The 22,480-nt window shown below is 41.9% G+C and overlaps 1 protein-coding gene across 1 annotated transcript in view; it reads right to left on the bottom strand.

The window, feature by feature from the left end:
* LOC118311672 (pinopsin-like) overlaps nucleotides 1-22,480 on the bottom strand; it is a 46,122-nt gene that overhangs the window by 19,106 nt on the left and 4,536 nt on the right. Inside the window, exon 2 of the mRNA XM_035635693.2 lies at nucleotides 19,149-19,477. Coding sequence (XP_035491586.1) covers nucleotides 19,149-19,477 — 329 coding nt within the window. The remainder of the gene's footprint in view (nucleotides 1-19,148; nucleotides 19,478-22,480) is intronic.

The following is a 22,480-nucleotide window of genomic DNA, read 5'->3' on the forward strand; positions in this document are numbered from 1 at the left end:
CACAATTTATTCAGAATAGAATTAATCAAAATGATCCGCAAAGTAAAATTTAAAGGTTTATTAACAAAGTCCTATGTTAAGCCGAAGTAACTTCCAAATCTGTATTTCGTGCTGTTATAGTTGAAATTTTTTTCTTTTATTCAGGTTTGAGCACCAGATAATCCTTGTTTAGGAGCATGCAGTAAAAGAGGAAACAACAGCAGTTTATTTCGAAGCATGCATGACAAACTCAAATTATAGGCTTGGTTGTAATAAGCAGTGTGGTTTTTCAGGCTCAGTAAGCATTTGTCTTCCTGTGCTCATCATCTCTGAAGCCTTATGGCACAGGAGTGGGATCAGCTGCTTTTTATATCACTGCAATCAAATAGTCTCATCAGCTTAATATTGGAGAATACAGCTGCGAGCCTCTCCTTGAGGTTCAATGGGCTCTGAACCAATGAAAAAATCTGACGTCTGGCCAGATGGCTTCGAGATGTAGCAGTTGTATTTTACTTTTATAATCACAACGTTGTTTTATTTGGTTATTCGGGGTAGACCATGAAACTGTTAGATACCAGGCCAGCAGATGTGTGCTAGGTCCCCAGGTGCAGAGGAAAAGTCACCTCCAGCATGTTCCAAACCATAGACTGAATGTATAAGGATGAACGAAATGACAAGGTCCCTAAAGTGATCATGACGTCATGACCCAGTATGTCATAAACCCCGCCTCCTCCACGTAAGTGGATGGGACATGGACTAAACTGAAAAAAAAAATCAATAGTTTTCTGTCCTTTTAAGTATCACACTTGTCTGTTCAAGAGGTCCTGTTTCTGATAAGTTTTTAGAAATTAGTTATTTCATGCAAACATTGTGAGACTTCATCATTGACATGTGAGACTGGCTCTTGATTGGTCGGGTTGTCGTATCGTACGTTGATACCCCCCTCTGTTGCTTTTTCGCCTAAGACACAGATTGTCTGGCTGTCTCAACCTGTCTTTTCTTTTCTATATTAGCTACAGTTCAACTGTTGCTGTTTCATTCACTTTTTCCTGAGGCACTTTTCCTGGTAGACATTTTGACATGGCACAGTGGGAAAAGCAGAGGTGTAAATAATTCAATGAATGAGGGCTGAAGGATTTCCATTTAGCTGCTTCACTTTCTGGGTCCTGGTATTTTGCATGCTGGCTCCCTGTCACACTGTCACGTCTTACTGGGACACTTGAAGTGAACAGAGCCATTGTTTATCAGCAGCGCCAGCTCTTTTCCTGGTATGACAAGTCGAAAACCTGTGCTGTGAAAAAAAAAAAAGTCCAGGCAAAACAATAACCCCTGAAAACACAAAGGTGACTCATAGTCTGGTTACACGCAGATAAAAGAAAAACAAACTTGTTGTTCAACTGTTGGTGACCCAGAAATGCACCACCACAACCGCACCAGATGCACCCAGATCCCCCATATACAAACAACCATGTTGGCACACTCCAATGTTCCTGATGAAACCACACAATCTGTGAATTTGGAGTCTTCAGGGCAGCTAACTGGATTACGCTGATGAAGTGGCAGGCTGCCAGAATGGCGGCTGAAAATCAGCTCAGCCCTGGGAGGCGGGGGGCACTCAGTACTGTATACCTCCTGTTCCTTCCCCAGCTGTTGCCTGCCGTCCCCATGCCGGCAGCAGCACCAGATACACTGGTTATAAGACTGTGAGATTGGTGGTGGTGGCAGTAGTCCGACAGAAAGCAAGGCAGTGTGAGCCAGACACGAGGCTGAGAACAGACAGAGTGAGTGCAGAGAGTGAGAAAAAAGCGGAACGAGGTTGTTTGAAAGTCAAAAGCACGTACGGGAAGAAGGAGTGGAGTAGTTGTGGCAGAAATAAGAGTAGTGATGGGAGAGCGCTCCCATCGGGGGAAAATTTGAGGAACATGCGAAAGAGATAGTTTCTGCTGGACACTCCTGTGAGTCCAACTGTTAATGGCAAATCAGCAGTTGTTGTTCTGTTGTGATTCATTTGATAAGTTCTTCCCCTCCTGTTTTTGGCCTTGTGTCCTCGTTCGGGCAGTTGTTGTGGGAGTTTGCCCCATGCTGTAATCAGCAGGTGAGGTCTTTACCTGGCTGGAGGGAAGAGTGTGGCAGCTGCCGCCATCTTTACCTTGTTACACAAACATGCTCTAACTTAAGTTAGAAGCCTGTCATCGAAAATGCACTTTTCCCAATACGTTGCCAAATAACTGTCTTACTGTCACCTTCAAACATGCACACACTTAGAAAACCCCTTCAGGAAGTGGAGACCTAAGCCAAATCATTTGGATGATTTGTATTTGAGAATGTATTGTCAACTATTTTTGACGTGGAAAAGCTTTGAAACACTAAACCATCTAAAAATAAAGGAAAGTAAGATCCTAGGTATTTTTTTGTTTATATACAGTCTATGGTATTTTCTGAGCCCTTTAACTTAAAATTCTGACTCCATATCCGCTTCTCAGGTTCAAGTCAGCTGCAGCTACTGTAACTTTCAAATGCTTAGAGCCAAAAGCTTTACTTGTCACTGTTGAATGTAACTAAAATGATTTGGAGAGGAACAAAATAAGAGAAGTTTGATAGTTGCGGGCCACTCTTTAAAACTTCATTTAATGAGGGCGGAACGTTTGAACTAATCCCACAGCTCTTGACTCTCACAGCTAACCCCTCATAAAAAATTGTGATTCCTTATAACTGACATCTGATCATTTATTGAACACGAGCATGTCATGTGCTGCTATCAAAACACCCACGACTTCTGACTGAGAAGCAGGACTTCACACATTCCCCTACAGTACAGGACTGTAAATGTAAGAAAAGTGGCTCATTTTGTTTCAGGCATCGCCATGATTGCTTAAAATGTCTGTTAAAAGTTACAATGGTGTTGGTGTTCAGCAGGAAAGTTACTCTGTATGATTTTACTTTTCCCCAGAGGCCCTTCACAGCTAAAACTGCAACATGATATCAAAGCTAACTGGAATCGCAGCACCATAACATGAACGCCTGAAGAAGCTTCATCCCCAAAATGTCACTCTTTCATCAACCCAGACAAACAGTCCTGCCTCACACACGCACACAAGGAGAAAAGACATAGGCGCAGCACTTTTGACCGGCTTATTTTTGCCTCAGCAGTCCCGCTCCTTAGTCGGCCCAGGTGTTCTGCCAGCGCAGTTGTTGGCCGCTAAACGTGATTGATTGCAGGATTTGTGTCTGCTGCATTAGTCCCGTACACCACCAGCCTCCTGTGACCTGCCAAACATTAGGCTGGCCTTTCGCCCATCAAAGGTCCTCTCTCAGCAAGAATTGTCAATGCTCCGTTGAATCTCTTTACAAACATTCACTGTCCCCCTCCCTCCTCGCCTTTCCATAGCCCCGTGTTCCTCCCCCTCCACATGCTCCGTCACATCAAGGTGTCTGCAAGGTTGTGGGGGGGAAACTACATGATTGTGACTTATTGAATATGGGAGAGTCAAGTAAATCTGCAGAGCACCGGGGAATAAGCATCACCGGCTGCTTTCTACAGACAAACAACTTGTAAAGGAGGGAATCAGGAATGATATTAAGGGTGAGGCTCTGTTGGGCTGCTGGGGGAATTCAGGGGCAGATGCAGTGAATGGAAGGTTGGTGAGGAGGCATGCGTGTGTGTGTGTGTGTGTGCTGGAGATGAAGTGCCGGGACATTCATTTTCATTTGAAATAACAGCCCTTCGAGGAGCTAAGGGAGAACTGTACGAATGGCGTGGAATTGACTTGTGGAATTGTAAAGCTAGAGGGTTTTTCTTAACAGTTAGATTGCTTTTGGTCTGCAGATCCTGCCTCCTGCGAGCTCTTAAGGGACTCTATCAGAGGACGGATGTTCTCTCCAGTGTCAGAAGTCTTTCAACAAATACAGAGAACAAAATGAACCACATCTGCCAGCTGTGAGCAAGGTGTCAGAGATGAATTCATACCAGTCCTCACACATGCCTGCCTTCAGCAAACACAAGTGACATCTTTGGCATCAAGAATGCCACACATCTGGATCCCAAAATATTATGAGCCTATACCTGCATTAAACTGAAGAAAAGATCTCCACAAGTACATTTTCTGTGGGGAAATTGTCACTCATTGAAGTGACAGACTTTTATTCAAACTCATTTGATGATTGGCCTGATTTAGAGTCCATTGCAGTCAAACCCAGTGACACAGACACATATACTCCGGCCTCAGTGAAGAATAAATGAAATAGGATTCCTATAACGTCCAAGGTTTTTTTGTTGCATGTTTTACATCCCATTGGTGTCTTACTTAAATTCTTACATCTGTATTCACACAGGAACATTGAGACACAGTACAAAAGTATCCAGTTCAGAGGTCACACCCCTTAGCACACAATTAACAGTGAAAAAAGGGCAAAAACAAAGTAGCAGAAGGGCCCTCTTACTGTTTAACTTAAATATGAAAGATATACACATATAAAATAATGAAGGATGTTAATGGAGCAATTTAGAATTGCACCGTCAACAGAGCAGGTATGGAGGCTTCCCGACTTTCAGTCCCCAGTAGGTCAGGCTTCAGAAACAATGGATACCTATAATTCCTATAATGCAACTCTGCAATTGTAAAGAAAGGGTCTTATTTTCTCAAACCTTTAGAAAGCTACTATCATAACCCCAGAAGACATTATTACACACTTATCAAGCACTCTAATAGGAACACCATGCTGCTGCAGGGGAGTTACTCCCATTGCTCTCACAACCCAAAGTTCTATTGGTTGCAGATCGGGTGACTGGGGAGGCCACTAGCATACACTGAACTCATTGACTTTCACTTTTTGACATGGTACATTATCAGGCTGAAAGTAGCCATTAGAGGATGGTAAATTGTGGCCATAAAGGAATGCACATGATCAGCAACAATGCGCCGATAGGCTGCGGCATTTAGATGTTAATTGATTTGGAATCAAGGCCCCACGTGTGCTAAGAAAACATTCCCACACCATCCTACCACCACCAGCCTGGACTGTTGACACAAGGCACAGTTGGGTTTGCCGATTCATCCTGTGGATGCCAAACTCTGATCCGACCATCTGTAGCGTCAGCAAAAATCCAGACCCATCATACCAGTCTATGTTTTTCCAGTCTTCAACTGTCCAGTTTTGGTGAATCTGTGTCCACTCATGCATATTCAAAGATGCTTTGCTGCTCACCACAGTTGTAAAGAGTGGTTATCAGAGTTACCATAGCCTTTGCGTCCGCTCCTACAGTACCCTCTTCCCAGATCACATGTTCTCCCATATTCTGATGTTTGATATGAATATTAACCGAAGCTCCTGACCTATACAGGTATATGCAGGATTTAATGAATTGCACTGCTGCCATGTGATTGGCTGATTGGATATAGAATAAGTAGGAGGACAAGTGTTCCGGATGTGTTCCATAAATGTATAAATGAATAGAGCTAATGATGATTAAGTTGAACTTCATGTGTAAAATTAGAAGAGTCCCATTTTAATTTGTCTGCTCTATAACTCTCATTCACACTTCCATGTACCATTATGCTGTAAAATATCACTCCCTCACACATGTATACAAGCACGTACACACATAGTAAGTTACAGCTGCTATGTCCTTGTGTTTCATCAGTTAGCAGCAGGGAGCTAACAGCTCATCGCTCAGTGTGTCCTGGAACTGTCTAAAACACAGCACGCGCCCACACACACATACACACACTCTCCTTACCAGGAGGGTTCTCCGCCGTATGGCTTTAAACACATTGAGAATAAAGATATTATTGATTGTTCCCATATGTTTAATACATAAGGGAGAATTAAAAAATTCAACCGAAAATTCATTATCTACATGAATATTTTAATTGGTTGAGAAAGCAATTAACCAAGGTGTGCAACACAACAGATGTGACGATTTACATTGTCCCCAACCTCCGTCTTACAAAAGATTGTTAGTGTTGGTACCTTCCAATATATATTTTAATTGTATGGCCTCTTTGCTGCCAACATGGTCCTGTGTGTGCCATTATTGTATTAAGGACAAGTTTTCCCACCTCTACTCTTGAACATCTATCATGTGGCATAAGGTGCAAAGAGAAATAAGAGAGGTAGGCGAATGTATTCACACATTGTCTCATCTTACACTAGGCGATTTCATTAAATGTTCAATACCAATAATCTCCTCCGAAGACCTATTCACAGAGCTCCCAAAGGCTTTTTACTAAGTCAACTGGAAGAAGTTGTTTCATGAGTAATCTACTCTCACTGATTGGAGGGCAGGTGACTTGGCTGTTAGTGAACATAAACATATCTATCAATACTGTATCATCCTGCTTGGCTTCAAACACTGTTGCGAGGTATATGACAATTCAATTCAGAGACTAACGATTCATCTAAACACTCGTTATGATGTTTTGTACAGCCCTAGATATTTTAGCAAAGAAATCATCTAACCTTGCTGCTAACTACAGCCTAACTAAACTACAAATTGACATGAGCAAATACAAATTAAGGTAATAGCAATAATTACGTTCATAAGTCAAATGTATTTATACAGCACCTTTACAGTTCATAGATCACTGGTCAAGCAGGAGACTGTTCCAAGGTTTTTTTGCAGGGTGCAACTCAAAATTAGCAGCTTCCTTCAGTTTTTAGCCTGGAGCAAGTATCAGCCAACAGACCACCACCAGGGAAACCAACTCATTATATGAAGTTGACGATGATCTCTGGTGCCCAACCACACAGAAGTCTCACCCAATGATGTAAAAGTTTCATGTTCCAATGTGAACATTTTAACGTGATACTGATACATTTTTATTTCATGCTGTGGCAACAATAAACAGATTAAACTCCGGTTCCTTAACTGACACATAAGGTTTGAAGAAAATGAGGAGATAGACTGCGAGGAGCCAACAGAAATCAAATGAGAGCCCCGATGATGCAGCTCACTGTGCTGCAATCCTGCCCCGCAGCTAAAGGCAACATTTTTAGAGCTTCTCTTCAGCTAAATGTGGGACCTTTGCGCTGCCCAGCCTTCAGATGTGAGACCTTGGAAACCAGCATCGTGTGATCCAGGTCTCACAGGACCAACTTGGAAGAAGATTAAGAGATTTTGAGAGAAACGGTCATGTTAAAAATATCAGGCTAAAATGACACGCAGATGGAGAAAAGAATGGTTACAAGGAACTACAAAAGCAGGCCAATTTCAGATCGTCCCATTTCAAACCTTTAGATCTGAAATGAATATTCAATTTGTGAGGAATGGGTATCTCCAGCAGAGGTCAACATTTCCATGAGCATACAGTTTTTTTTAAGAAGGACCAGGGAACCAGTGAACAAATGAAAATAGGTCAGGAAAAACCCAATTTAAGTGATAATATATCTGTGACTGCTGCTCCATTTCGAGAATTCTCAAGAGGTATGTTAGATTTACAGTATATCCTTAGGAGAAAGACAGGTGGGGCGGAGTCGGGGCAAGCGCTTTCTGCCATAACAGCAGGCAGCCATCCTCAATAAACCTGTGGCCGGCTAAATATGGCAAAGGAGGACCGCTATAATTTCAAGGAATCCATCACTGTTCATCACGGCTTTGAAGAATGGATGAGCATTAGTGTATGTGTCACAGCCAACGATGAAATGCTGCTACATCCTACAGACAGATGGCTGCAGAGGCTGACAGTGCCAGACAAGAGGCTGCCTCACATTCAGCTTCTCCAATTAAGCCATGGCTACTGGGTCAGGACGGGCAGAGAGCCGAGGATGTGAGCAAGGAATAAAACAACCGCCGCCAGACACGCACAGTCGCCCCTCTTTCCACTACAAGTACGCACAAAAGCAAAGAAATGGCTTGAGGCTTCTCATTTCTTGCCAAATATTGGCAACTCTGAATTTTGTCAGATGATAACCATTCCCTGCGGGCTTTTACCTTCTACACTGAATTAATTCCTTGAGTTGAGCCAAAGTAAGCTGATGGTTTTTGTCTGGAAACGTGCTCTGCATTCATGGGTCTGCACCATTTAGAAGAGTTTCAAAACTTTGTCTAAAGTTGCTTTTTCAGAAGGAGTAAAAGATTGCTGAGCTTTATTTAGGCTCAGGAGCTGCACAGGGGAATAACATGTCGTGTTTTGTTATAGTCCGATCACTCCATTTCATTTTTTGGTGTAGCTCATAATAAGACAGCCTTGAGCTGTGTCCCGATTTGGGTCTTACTCCTTCAAAGTCCACATTTCGTGAGTGGATACCCAGAAATGGGTCGTCAAGGTTGTCCCATTCCAAAAGCAGGGGTCTTTTGCACAGAACCGGACAATCTCAACTCCATCACCCGACAAGAATGCGAAAGAATTTTGTGACAACCCGCTATGTTGCATCGCAAACAAAAGACCTGCAATCAGCCATGCCTGATTCAAGAGGAGAGTGACTATTTTTCCCCAGCGGTTTCCTATTTTGTTGTGACTTTGATTTCCTCTTTGGGAAGCTAACATGAAAGCTTCTCAGTGAAAAACCAGGGTTGATATTTTCAGATGCTTCTGTCCCAGTTTGTATCGGAGGCAAATGAGATGGGAATTACTGGATGCACATTCACTGTATATGGCATTTGATGACACCCATCAAAACTTCTGATGGGTCTTTGGTTCAAGTGTCAATAATTAATATAGTAATAATAAATAATTCAATAATTTTTTCCCATGTAGTAGATGTGGATTGAGTTACTGGCCCAGTAATATACACAGAAAGTCTTTGTTTGACTTGAAATTAAATGGACATTTGAGATATTTGGGTCAATAAAGTAACTTCCTCTCTACCGCAGAACTTAAAACCATGTGGGCAAGTTACTGATCAAATTTGCTGCATTGCCAAGTTCATGGAATGCTAGTACATGTGGAGCTACAGTTTAACTGTGGCCAAGTTCACTGTTGGGCATGTTAAGTCGAGCTCATTACCATTGAATAGATTGCGATTGATAGTGAGTTTGTTGAATAGAAGGTAGATACATATTTCAATTTCCTGTGATAATTGTGGGATATATTCTTTGAGCTTTTGACAAACCTAGCCAAGTATTTTTTTTGCCTAAATCTAGATGTACTGTACAATGAGGGAAAAGTAAAAATAATAGAAGAGGAAAAAAGAAAAATAAGAAATGTGGAGAAGTCAAACTCCAGCCTTTTGGGTGAAAGTCAGTTATGTACTTTAAAAGCTTTAATAGTAAACCTAACCAAGTATTTGTTTTACCAGAACCGAAATTAAGTAAACACACCAGCCCAAAACAGTTAATTTAATATGCAGGCTCAAACAGGGCACCAATGAACAGGGTCCATTCTTACCACCCGGGCCACATTCTTAGCATGTTCTCAGCTGCAGACAAACCTCCACATGCATAGTGCTGTGAATGACATTTTGTCTGTACAGTCAATAGACAATGAGGGTTAAATTATACCCTTTTAAACACTGACAAAGCAATATTCGCATTACCTGTACGATTGATAACTCTGCATACTGTCGGTCTCAGTAGTGGGTCTTAAAAATTCATAAGGGATATTAATACAGGAGTTGAGCTAAAGAAGACTCATGGTAAATTAATTCTTCACTTTAATACCATCGACCTCAAATAACCCTACGCCTCAACATCTATTTAGCTCTTTCAACATATATTATTCTGGCAGCCATAAAAAAACATTAGCTCTTTCAAATGGATTATAGTCAGCCTCAATAACTGGAGTAAAATAAATGGCTGGAGGGCTGCAATCAGATGAGCACATCTCACAAACGAATCCCTATGATCTGAGATCCTCCTGTTGACTTTGCACAGGGTTTCATAGTATCCATGCTTTGAAACAGCTTGCACACAAGAGAGAGGTACCATGCAGGTTGTTCAGACAAAGTGTTTGCACTGGGCTGGAAAAACAGATGTGTGCAGTTTGTTAAAGCCATGAGGGATTGATGGCAGAAATACAGGCTTTTAAAAAGGAGCAGTCAGCTCGGTGCGTGTGCATGTGTGTGTGCGTGTGTGCATGTTTGTGCGTGTGGTACAAGGTCATTTAGAGGATGTACAGATAGTATATTGGGATGAAATTGTGATAAAGTACACGTTCTCCTTGGCTGTCTCCTTTCGTTGAATGGTCAGAGTTAGGGGAATGTGCCCCTAAGTAAAAGATGCAGTGGTAATCGTTGGTAAACGTCAAAATCGCATAAAACTGTGCATGAGATATTCGCCATACTTATTTGGAGCACAAATTTAATATGACTAGGTGGTGATTCAAAGCACGTTAACGACAGCATTTCTGAGTTGACGTCAAACTCAGATCCGATTCATGGTTTATTAGTCATTAACCCTTTTGATGGAATTAAAATATGCTGCAGTTTGTCTTTTCTCCGTTCAACACTATCTGCATTGTATATGTAGCTGTATACCATAGATAGGTCTGTGACACCCTGAAACAATTAGATATGACATTCCGTACTAAATAGTAATTTAGTAAAATCGTGGGTTCATTGTCCTAAATGACACCAAATATACGGTGCTACAAGACTGTTCCATGTCTCTGAATTTTCTACAAAAAAATGGACACACTCACTGTTGTGGCCTAAACTCAGTGTAAGAACTAGAAGAACTGTAAAGTGGTTAGGGGTCTTGTCTCTGTGGACACTATAACTGACCCTGAAGTTCATGTGAGGTCTACTCGCACTGTGATACTCAACATCAATTAATGCACCGAGGAACCTCGGTTTTGCTGCCACACAGTGACCACACTTGACCGGTTAAAATATAAAAGGGGACAATGGATTGTCTCCTCACGAACTGCAACTAATGACCACATTATCAGTTTTACTGTTAAAGCCAGAATACTCCTCCTTCCCACCGGAACCAATCTTTATCACAGTTTTACTAATGGATTTGGAAGGTCAGCTGCACTGTTCAGCATAGTTTGGAGAACGTGCGACATCAGTTGAAGTATCTTCAGGGATTCGAAAATGACGTCTCACAGGCAGGTTGGAAGCGCGAGCTACATGTTTTCTCGATGCAGTCTGCAGATGGGTAATGAGCGGTCGGCAGGTGTCAGGGAACCCAAAGCTAAGATAAAAGTATGAAGAGACTGTAGTGTTACTTGCACCCTTTACAAGGCCTTGGATGCAAACAATTACACTGAAGTGTTTTGGATTTTATGGCTTAGTATTTGTTTCTTATTTTAAAAATGCAAATTCTGCCTTTGCTAATCATCACAGTAGGGTGCAAATCAGTTTGTGCTTCAATAAATGTTTTCTATATTCATCTCTGTTAATATTTATCTTTTTGTGACTTAATCTCTAAGTCACATACGTTTATATTACTCCCAAATTTCCCCATTGTGGGACGAATAAAGGTATATCTTACTACATTAGGAAAGTGCAAACAACCTCAGACACCACACTGATGAAGGTAAAATATTCAAAAACATTTTAGCAAAACTAGCATTGTGGCTCTCAGGCTGACAATGTTGCTCTGGATGTCCTTACAGATGTTGATGCCACTATTTGCAAACACTGTAATAAAAACTCTTTAGTGCCGTCATCTGTATTACATTTTAATTTGTACACCAAGCCTGCTGTTTAGCTTGAACCCTGTACACACTCGCACCTATTTGCTTGGTCGGTGAAGCTCTGTGATGAGCTGCTCTCAGGGCGAGTTGGTGAACAAATGCGGGTCGTGAGTTAACCATCAGCACGTGTGCGTTACTGTGATTGAAGCTGTCAAATGCTTTTCTGTAGTTTTTCCCCACTTTTGTGTTTGCATCCCCCTCACATTGCATTCAATAAAAACTTAATGGCTGGTTAGATTAGCTTGGTCGGTAACAAGACCATATGGTTTATTTAAAGTAGTAATTTTTTTTTTTTTCTTTTTACCATCAACTGTTTGGCATTGCTTGGATTTCATTGGAATTAATTGAAATTAAAAATGTCACAACAGACTCACATGTAAATATTACATATGCGATTTCTGCAAAGAAACAACCCGTATTTTGTGGTTTGTCTCCCTTGCACCAAAGCCTACTAAGTTTAATATAAATACAGAAGCTGACCATCAGTTGTTGTATCAGTTGGGAATGGTTTCATTTGGTTTTGCTTTTTTTGAATACACTAAGTGACTTCACCCATCGGATGTCAACATATGCTTCATTGTTATACAAAAAATGGCACATCGGGTGTGCTTTCTGGAGAGGTGATGAGGGGTGGAGATGGGATGGAAGTGATAAAGACAAGCGAGACAACCAAGGTGAGGAAGATGGATGATAATGGCACAGTGAAAGGGAAAGAATATTCGACAAGGGCACACGGAGAACTGGGAGATGGAGGAAGAGTTTTGAAGAGCAAGTGAGAAAGTGGGGACTGAGGCTGTCACTGCCTGAAATGAGGTGAGCCACTGTACCAGGTGTTTGTGTAGTGCGTGCGTGTGCGCGTTCGTGTGTGCATGTGTGGAAATGTGATTGGGAATGATGAACACACAGACACACGCAAGATAAGCCTTCCAGTCCAAAGGCGTGGTAAAAGAGGGACCGAGCTGGAGATGGACGTTCAAAGGGCAAAGAAATACAGAGACGAAAAAGACAAGTAAAACACTTAGGATCCAACAAGACAATGAGCGAAGATAAGATGCACTTGAAGCCCAGAAGTCATACCCTTCAGCATCTCGCCAATCTCCCGCTGCTTCAAGCTGAAGTGCCAGTAATTTTCATAACACGCATCATTGTCACTTTTTGCTGCTCATCAGCTAAAAAAAAAAACCGTGAATAATCTCTGTTAATCAATGAGTTGTTTGACTTCTTACAGACAAGTGAAGACATTTCAGTCTCCCTGAGCTCATGGTGGTGTCTTACGATGCCTTGTTTTGGCAAACCAACTTGGTCTTAAAACCAAAGGCATATGGTTTATAATGATGTAAAACAAAGATACAGAAAATCTTCAAGTTTGAATAGCAGGAACTAGAGAATGTTTTGCACTTTTGCTTGAAAAAGCAATTGAATTTTGTAACAAACAAATGTATAAGAGCCACATATCCAGAAAAAAATAATAGAAAAGAAACAAGCACAGATGTGCTTATAGGACCAATGGTGCAGCAAAATGGACACGCACCCTCACTGGCTTTGCCCCAACACACTAAACTCTTTGCAACACCTTTGTGGATGTCAGCAAAGTAGCTGGAGGTACACATGTAATTGTAATTGTAAAGTGCAGAACTTCAATCTAAACCACTGAAATGGCATTGAAACCCCCCCTCAAGAGTTCTTGTGAAATATAATAGCAGCTCACTACAAATAGCAAATGGGCTAAGGTGGGAAGAAAGAAATCTGCGTGTGGCAAATTAAATTCTCACATGACCAATGCAAAGTCACTACATCTTATGTGGGCCGCAGCAAAATTAGACCGCCTTTCAAGGTGAGGAAAGTTGCGCCTGTATTCCGCCTTGTCAGTCTGCATAACAGGTACGAGCACGGAACAGGGGGAATATTGTTGTTCCACCTTTATGCCAGCAGCTGTCATACTCTGAGCGAAATTGTGTGCAATTGACAACTGGAAGGGCGCGACGGATGCCAGCGCTCTTGTGTTACAGGTCACGCCAAATCTCACACACTGCGGCAGCATTATGCCAGGTTGCCAGGTTCAGTCTGAACAAGCCAAGGCGGCATATCGAGGGTTCCTGTTAACGACCATATAGCGAAATCTCTCAATAGATGTGGGCTTCTGTTTCTCACTCCCGCCTCCCTTTGCATCTCACCACCTCCTCCAATTCCTCTCGGCTTCATCTCGCTCCACCTCTCCACCAAAGGAGGTTGGAGAAATATTGAAGCACATGAGAGTATTGCTAAGATGTCCACAGGGACATAAGAGTCACACAATGAATTCAGACCAAGGGTAAGGATGTTGAGACAATGGCCGGAACTGCGGGTTTTCTAACCAAAGATGTCTGAACGTGTGCGTTGGTATGTTTTGATTGTTTTCGAGTGTCATGGATCCATGTCACTCTGTTGAAGCATCAGATGCTGCCTTCTGCTGTTATTTGGAAGACGTCTTTGTTCATTAAAAAAAACTGAAGGAGAGATGTACTGGGTGGTGATAATATGGATCAGGAATATAAGGGCTTTCATGAACTGGGTTGGGTTGAAAAATGACTCACAAGAGCCAAGGCTCACCACTTGAACCACTTAGTGCTGCCTACTGTTCTCCCTCCGGCAACACAGCCATGAATTAGCACGTACCCAAAACCAAATATGTGTTTAATTTGTTGATTTATTATCTCGATTCCACGTGTCCTATCAAGGCAGACATCAAATTATGTGAAATGTTGTAGTCAAGAAAAAAAGAGATATCATTTTCCTTTTTGTTTTTATCAAGGTTTACAAAGGGCCATATTCTCATGCAAGTGCACAGCTCATGTGCTTTTGCTGTGTAAAACTACTGTTTCCCCTGTGTCCCATGATGTTTGCCTCATCTTTGCTCTTTCAGTTATTGCTGTGACTTGAAAGGCATCAGTGTGAAGAGAGAGTGTGAAATTCAATAGTACACTTCCTTTTCTGCGTAAAAAGGATGACTGTGATTTGCATCATCTGCCAGCCATCTGCTTGGCTCAATGAGCCCATAGTACAAAGTGGATCCATGTCCTGCAGTTGCTGTAACTTTAAGCAGTGATGTTGTCAGCTGGAATCAGACCAATGATGATCAATCCTTGGAGGAAAGAGTAATGTGCAGTAAGTGAAGATGTGACTTTTGAGATGTGCAGCGCAGGAGCTTTGTCGGAGACTTTTAATCACTGAAAGAATGCATGAAGCCGTGTTCTTCAGATTCATAGTTGTAGCTTCATGTCAAAGTGAAACTGGCAGATACTGTAAACATAGAGTGTGTTTTGTGATTTGAGCTGAAGTCACAAAACAAAATTGGCAGCGTGACCTGGTCCTAGTGCAGAGCTTAACATTTGAAAGGGGAATGTAAAAGATGACAAACGTTACTAACTACACCGCAATGTGCTGTCACTTAAACCTGAATAAGAAATAAAAGTCTGTCATCCTGACCTGCAGTTTCTCATCGGTTGCAGAATAATGGATTCAAAGCATTTGAGGTCTAGCTGATTTTGCTTATTCTGAACCTGTAGCAGCAAACAAAACATTAAGTTGTTTACTAAATGAATTGTGATTTAACCAGATATCATGTAGCACCAGCTGCTGTTTGCTGCTGTTGTTTGTTGTTCCTGGTTGGGATAAAAATACTTTTTCAATCAGTCACAGTTAGTGAGTCCATTTTGCAGTTTAAGTACCGAGAAAATGTCCAACAGTGTCCGTGCCTGACTCCAGGGATGTTTTCAGACAAGTTGAGACATAGCCTTACACCCTCAAAATCAGCCTGTGCACTTGTAATGTTGACAAAAGCCACAATAACAATATAATAATGGAACTTAAATCAAGACAGAGCATTGGACTTAAAGAGCCTTGGACATAAATATTCAAAGCATTTGATTCTGTCCCCTCAGTATCAGGTATATTAGGATTCATATGTGGATGTTTTGGTTTATTCTTGTTTCTGGGTGACTTAAAGACCTGAGGTGTTGGGAGTCATGCATGATGTGTTAGGGTCAAGTAGCCAAGCGACAAGAGGGAGGGAAAGAGGCTAACAAAAGCATTGCATGCACACAGAAATGGATTGTGTCCTCTTGTTGTGGTTGGATTGAATGCATAGGAATCACCTACTTTGCTGATTTTAAGTCATAGATCCACTTTCACTGTTCTGTGTGCACAAAACATGTACTCGCTTGAATAAAATAAAGCTGGGTGGTATTCCTGATAACACTGATGTCTTAGACCTAACTTTAATTTGTTGAATGAAGCTTTAGATGTGGTTTTGTCAGTTGGTTTGTTCTTTACATTTTAGATTTGACATTTTAGACTTGGCCCAATGACAACAATGTTGTTATTCTTAATAACTTAGAATTGATTTTCTATCTTTTGTTTTTGCAGACCAGAGGGATGTTCTGTTCGATACAGATTAGTTTTGGGGACAGTCTAAATACAGTTGAAGTAAATAGGTCGGCATGTCAAATGACATGACACACTGCAAGTGATTTTATGTGACAACATATACTTGTCCTAGGATATGATTGTTATAAATATCTGTATCTCAATTGCTATAGAGTGAATATATCTGAACATTTAGTATCAACGTGTCTACATGCCGTAGATAGAGAACCAAAGCCAATAGCAAACATAATCAACAGTAGACCTTTAAAGCATGCACTTTTTTGAAGATGTTCTTTCACTGAAGAATGTGCAAAGGGACAATCTCACCTCGCTCCCTCAGCGTCCGTCCTCTGCACTGATAGAGACCTCGACAACAAGATCACAGAGAGGGAGCAATAACGAGAGAAGGCATCACTGACGGATGCTGAGAAGCACGACAAAAGCTGTGTCTCTGTCCGTCTGCTTCTCTTCTCCTTTAGTGTGCATCTGTCCGTTTATTTTCCTCAAATCCTCCTAGCAAGCACTTGATGGACGGAATGGAGCACAATTTAAAATAATAAGCAGGACATTTTCACATCATAGAAACAGTTTTTGGAACTGTAATGGGCCCATCATTTCCTAGAGCTGTGATGAAACACTCGCTCTCCTCGCTTCCTTTTACCTCTTATACTTGGATTTCTTATAACACGGGACGAGGCAAATGCAAACCACCTTGGATCAAACCCCTGTGTGGACTGATCCTCACATTATCAGATAGGGGAGTTGACTCTTTTAGTAGCGAAGTTGCTGACCTACTTTTATCTTTCCCAGCTGGTGGTATCGAGTGTGACCTGACTTACTTGACATATAGCACCTTCAGTGGGAGAGCAGTCCTGAGCAGCACAGCGAGCCATAGGAATGATAAGACAAAGAATGCACATGTAGTCCTGCACAAAGAAAGACTAAAAGACAAGAAAAAGGGGACAAAGGACCTGAAAATAGATGCATAAGAGAGAATTTGGAGTAAAATGGTAAGCGGGGAGATACTGACAAAGACAAAGAGAGAGGGAACTAAAGACTATTACTGTCCCTCGCCTCACCCTTTATCTATACAAGGTGTGTGTGTGTGTGTGTGTGTGTGTGTGTGTGTGTGTGTGTGTGTGTGTGTGTGTGTGTGTGTGTGTGTGTGTGTGTGTGTGTGTGTGTGTGTGTGTGTGTGTGTGTGTGTGTGTGTGTGTGTGTGTGTGTGTGTGTGTGTGTGTGTGTGTGTGTGTGTGTGTGTGGGGGGGGGGGGGGGGGCGGGCGGCGGGCGAATGTGTGAACGTGTAGCTTCTCTGGAGAGGGTGTACTCGGCCTCCCACACTTTCTACCCTCATATTCTTTCAGGGAGTCAGTGTGTGCACTATTGCAAACTGGACTCATCTTCTTCTTAACACACAGGATCTATCTTCTCCTCCACTGTCCAACTCACCCTTCAACATCACCTTGTCTTCACTTGTGTATCCTCACTGCTGTGGGGAATCACTCATCCCTGTAGTGTTACCCACGTTTGGAAAAAACACACTGCGACATGCACTCAGTGGCCAATTGTTTCTAGGTTCCCTTGTGTGGTCTGTTGCTGTTAAATGTAAAAGCAAAGCCGCAAATTTTAGCAATAAGGAGTTTAAAAAATTGATAATATAAGAATCATAGAAGTAGACCTTAGGACGGAACAGGTGTACTGCAAGTTTTAAGGCTCTCACAGTTCTGACCACATCCAGCATCAATGATGGATGTGGTCAGAAATGTGCTCTGCTGCACCTCTAACCTGTAACACCACAGGGTCCGCGAGTACTGTACCCCTGTCCATCACTGCAGAGAGCTGAGAAGTTAAACCACAGCATGTCAGCAAAAAACAAGATTTTCAGGTGTTAAGTTATTCTTTTGGAAGGTCATTGAAAAAGTTCTGGCCAGTTACAACCGATTTCCTACAATTTTCCAACTCTTCTCTTCATCACATTCAGGCCCTGGATCAACTCATTCTGAATTTCAAGACTTCACATTTATCACATCAATCCACGCGTAAAAATCCAAAGGCGTGTGGTGTGTCCTATCTAAGACCCTGGGATTGACTTTATGCGCTTTTGGTGGGATACAGCTGCATTTATGGCAACTGTATATATTTCTAATATGTGATTTCTGTTTTGAATGAAGGATTGTAAAAAAACAACAACTCATAACAAAGTCCACAAATCAGCTGCCAAATGAATGTTCATAGAACAGCTGCAGGTTTTGGTTCACTGGATCGTTTGATATGAAAAATGTTGCCTAGCATTCTGATTTTAGGAGGATTATTTACTTTCATATATTCATCTGAAGACAAGCTATTGAATCAGTTAACTGCATTTCACTACAAATATGACATTTTGGGGAAATGTATCAATACATGATACACAAATGTGCACTATTAAGTTAGCTGCAGTATCTAGCTGTTCAATTTATCTGCCTACATGTTTGATTTAATAAGTATACAACTTTATTTTTTTACTTTCTACTTTCTCACAACATCTGCTTGCATCACAAGAAAACATTTAATAATGTAGGACACACCTGCATTGCACTAACATTGTTTCTTAGGCTGCCTGAAATACCTGTTGTAATAAAGATAACAAAATAGTCTCTTGTGATGTTTAAATTTCAGGAGTCAATATTGGAGTTTTGCCTGGTTTTTGTTGTTGTTGTTTTTTAATTTACGGCAGCCTCCAGCATCTAGAGGCTTTAGTGGAATTAAGTTTTCCTCCCACAGTTGTTGGTTCTGTGCTTATGTTGAGATGTGTTGGACTGCAGTTAATGTGTAACACTGAAGTAATCATACCATCCTGTGACCTCGATAAAGTGTTATAACCATTCATGTTTTGTTGAAATGGGACTGTTGGTGTAATGGAAGTTATGGAACTTGTAAGCCCACAGTTGCTTATTTTTACACATCCAGCAGATATATAACAATTGTTACATACATTTAATATATGATATGGAATATATAATTGATTGCTGTAAGCAGCGCTCATCAGTCTTTCTGCTGAAGTCTCAAGGTTTATGAAAGATATGGGTTCAGTTTTGAAAATCACAAAGACCCTAGATGCATCTAGTAGTAAGGGTGGACCCAAGCTTTCTTGTGCAAATGCCACAATTTTAGTGGAGGACACCCCCTTCCCCCCATTGACTCACCTGTCGAATGGCACATAACAGCTTCCCATAGCAGAACACAATCACCAGGAAAGGCATGATGAGGCAGAAGATGAACAGGCAGATGACGTAAGAGATGTTATTTGCCGTCCTGGCCTCCCAGTCGACAGAGCACGTGGTCCCAGGACCTTCAGGGCCATAGTGGCTCCAACCTATGAGTGGCGGCGAGGTCCAGGCAAGGGAGTAGACCCAGGACAGGGCAATGCCCAGCGAGATCTTACGGTAGTTGGAGGGGTCCGCCTCAGTGGGGACCATCATGGTGCTGTAGCGCTCATAGGAGAGGACAGCCAGGGAAATGAGGGACACGATACCTGCAGCAATAAAGACAGGGGACACAAATACATAGGTAACCACTACACATCAAGCATCAAGAAGCAGCATTAACTGTTTATTTAAGGGGTTAAATACAGTACATGAGCTGGATGTCACACTGCAGTCACATTTAAAGTCCATCAAATACAGACTAAATGCACCGTCCAAATATTTATCAACTGTCCATCTAAGATAAACATGAACAGTCACTGTGAAATGAAGCCTCACTCTGAAATCGAGGAGAGGTCTGCTTGACTGAAGCAATGCTATGAAATACAACACAACAAATTTCCAGATGCTTTCTAATTTTCTGTAACCGTACGCTGAACACACATACTCTCTATTTCAATATCTCAATGGAGCCTGGAGCTCAGTGTTATGCTGGCCCCTCTGTGTTATGTTGTGAAGCAGTCGTGATCCACAAGGCCGTCCTTCATGCTCATTGATTTTCACCGGCAACGGATTAGACCTTAACTTGATGCTCTTTTAAGAACGCGATCCAGACCTTTCTTTAAGGAGCCAAAGCCCCAAATAATCAGCATGGGAAAAGTTAAACAATTAAGGCACTAGAACAAATATGAAGACGATTTTATCCATGTGAGTGTTTGTTTGTCTGTGTGCACTTGCATTGTGCACATACTGCTCTGCCCACAGAGTCCCTATAGCACACCGTGTTGCCTGTTGTCCCCAGATATTGTGATCAAGTTCCTTTTCTTGCACACACTGCTTACATCTGGGCTTTTGAATTCTATTACTGCATCTGAGTCAACACAACTTTACAACAACCCACTTGTCTTTCTGTTTGATGTGGGTCGACTGACTCACTGCAACCAACTCCAGAAATACCCTATTTCCTATGTATTTCTACAGTTGTCTTCATCTCAGCTCATTGCCAATCTGTCTCATTCAGCCTGCCATTTTAACTCTGTTGTTCTCTGTCCACACTCTGAAGCTTGAAATGAAGCAGCAGGAGAACTTCCTCTTACTCATAACAGGTGGACTGGCTGACCAAAATCTGTGATAGTGTTAATAGTTTAGTGTCATTTGGTTAAACGATTCAATTCAATTTTCAATTCAATTTTATTTGTATAGCGCCATACCACAACATACATTGTCTCAAGGCACTTTACATAGTGAGGTCAATATTACAATATTACAGGGAAAACCCAACAAATCCCACAATGAGCAAAGCACTTGGCGACGGTGGAGAGAAAAAACTCCCTTTTAACAGGAAGAAATCTCTGACAGAACCAGACTCAGTGGTGGGCGGTCATCTGTCTCGACCGGTTGGGGTGAGGAGACAAATGGGGAAGAGAGGAGAAGTGGGCAGAAAGAGGGTGGGAGGAGAGACAGTAGGAGAGAAGAGAGAGAGAGAGGACAGATGTACAACCGCACAACACATCTTAGAGATGACTGATAATGTTCAGTGTCCACACCGGGCTCTGAATGAGGAGCCCAATCAAATCACACGCTTTTTTAGATTTGCTAAAGCTAATTAGCCGCTCTCCTCCATGACTCTAATATAGGGGAACCGAAAATGTAATTCTGGCAGTCTTCATGTTTCGGAAACATTTGACTGTAGTCTCCTGGCCATGGGTTCTTCAAATCTGTTGTAGTTTTAATTATGATATATCACTTGTAGAAACTACATGCGAGCAGATCCATTCACAACCCCACAGCTCTTATACTGGTTACAAAGTATGTGACTGACAAGGAAATCTTTATTCAAGCCCGTGTAATGTCATTGTGAAAAACAACCGCAGAACTTTGGATGTGACTTCATAGCCGCTGAAATCAAACAACCCTGTTTGTCTATCTACTCGTCTTCAGGCCGGATCAAAGGCAGCAGTTGAATCTAATATTCCAAAATGAAACATGTTTTGATCTAATAACGTCTGAATTGAAGAAAAAAGGAGCATCTTTGTTCTGCTGTGTCTGTGACGCTCCCTCACTGCCTATGTCTTATTTGTCCGTTCGAAAGCATCTGGCTCGGTATATCACTGGTCTGATACGGTATATCTAGGAAAAGACAGTTTCAATGAAAAAAAACACAAGATAGAAGAAAGCTGTGTTTATTCTATAAATCCCATCGCTGTGTCTTTTTCCTCAGTCATCAAGGGCGCAGTCTTTCACTCGGTAAAAAACGTGTGGCTAACATGGAGGTTGATGGCTTTGGGTACAAAAAATCACAGTACAAAAATGATTATGCTCAACTAAAACAAGACAAATATCTACAAACTATATTTTTGTCTGTGCCTCAGAAGACCTTTAATTTGCTATTTATCTCCCCAGCTCATTAGCTGGCTCACTCGCGTTGACCTTTATGGCAGAGCGGCATTGTTCTGCTTTCTTTGTCCCTGCTGAGACTCCTTCTCCTACCATCGTACCAAATTAAAATCACCCAGGCCAGGTGCTGCCTGTGCCTGCATAAGGCACATGAATATGCATTTCCTTTCCCCTGTACATCGCCATCTCTATCTGTGCTCGTTTGCGCGCGCAAATGTGTGTGCATGCAGGTGGGCAATCTGACTTCAGTATGCAGCGAGTGGGCCCAGCAGTGCAAGGTTAATCCAGTGTCTGTGTGCAGAGATCACTTGAGAAAGAAGGAGGCAGCCAACAGTATGCAGGGACACGCAGACCCGGTGTCAAATAGAGAAAGACTAAAACAATCTCTCCTGTTCCTCCACAATATAGTGAAAGACAATAAAAGTTCAGTGAGAGAAAGGAAATGCAGGTGCGCAGGGGAGGGGAAGCAGTTAAATAGGTGCCATGGAGGTTGATGGCAAAAGACAAAGTACAGGTTGTGCTTGTGCAGATGTGCACGCATCACTCCACAAATTGTCTTCAGTTTGTGCTCTTGGCTTAAAGTCGAAGCGATGGATCCTCTATTGCTCCGTCATTCAAAAATCCTTTATGTTATGGGTTAAAAGCAGGAGACTGCAGGCAAAAAAGTTGCAATCGATGTGCAGAGGGAGCAGAAATACGACGTCCTACACCAGGGC

The sequence above is a fragment of the Scophthalmus maximus genome, chromosome 5 (assembly GCF_022379125.1).
Source record: "Scophthalmus maximus strain ysfricsl-2021 chromosome 5, ASM2237912v1, whole genome shotgun sequence".
NCBI classification, from domain to species: domain Eukaryota; kingdom Metazoa; phylum Chordata; class Actinopteri; order Pleuronectiformes; family Scophthalmidae; genus Scophthalmus; species Scophthalmus maximus.